Source organism: Gymnogyps californianus, chromosome 26 (assembly GCF_018139145.2).
Source record: "Gymnogyps californianus isolate 813 chromosome 26, ASM1813914v2, whole genome shotgun sequence".
Lineage (NCBI taxonomy): Eukaryota > Metazoa > Chordata > Aves > Accipitriformes > Cathartidae > Gymnogyps > Gymnogyps californianus.
The window spans coordinates 1,560,310-1,561,229 of NC_059496.1; the positions used below are offsets into that span (position 1 = coordinate 1,560,310).

General features: G+C 53.6%; 1 protein-coding gene across 1 annotated transcript; it reads left to right on the forward strand.

The window, feature by feature from the left end:
• The first annotated feature begins 332 nt into the window (after positions 1–332).
• Positions 333–920, forward strand: LOC127025976 (olfactory receptor 14J1-like). Its single transcript, XM_050911113.1, has one exon. The coding sequence runs from the start codon at positions 333–335 to the stop codon at positions 918–920; it is 588 nt and encodes a 195-aa protein (XP_050767070.1).

Genomic DNA, 920 nt, shown 5'->3' on the forward strand with positions numbered 1-920 from the left:
CAGCTCCACAACTGAATTTCTCCTCCTGGCGTTTGCAGACATGTGGGAGCTGCAGCTCTTGCACTTCTGGCTCTTCCAGGGCATCTACCTGGCTGCCTCCTGGGCAATGGACTCATCATCACTGCCATAGCCTGCGACCACCACCTCCACACCCCCATGTACTTCTTCCTCCTCAACCTCTCCCTCCTTGACCTGGGCTCCATCTCCACCACTCTCCCCAAAGCCAGGGCCAATTCCCTCTGGGACACCAGGGCCATCTCCTACTTGGGAATTGCTGCACAGGTCTTTCTCTTTGTCTTTTTGATGTCAGCAGAGTTTATCTTCTCACTGTCATGTCCTACAACTGCTACGTTGCCATCTGCAAACCCCTGCGCTACGGGACCCTCCTGGGCAGCAGAGCTTGTGTCCACATGGCAGCAGCTGCCTGGGGCAGTGGGTTTCTCCATGCTCTGCTGCACACCGCCAATACATTTTCACTACCACTCTGCCAAGGCAATACCCTTAACCAGTTCTTCTGTGAAATCCCCCAGATCCTCAAGCTCTCCTGCTCACAATCCTACCTCAGGGAAGTTGGACTTCTCGTGGTTAGTGTCTGTTTTTCTTTGGCATGTTTTGTTTTCATTGTGCTGTCCTATGTGCAGATCTTCAGGGCTGTGCTGAGGATCCCCTCGGAGCAGGGACAGCACAAAGCCTTTTCCACGTGCCTCCCTCACCTGGCCGTGGTCTCCCTGTTCCTCAGCACTGTAATGTTCGCCTACCTGAAGGCACCTTCCATCTCCTCCCCATCCCTGGACCTGGTGGTGTCATTTCTGTACTCGGTGGTGCCTCCAGCAGTGAACCCCCTCATCTACAGCATGAGGAACAAGGAGATCAAGGATGCCCTGAGGAAAGTACATGAATACACATTATTCCAGCTTTAA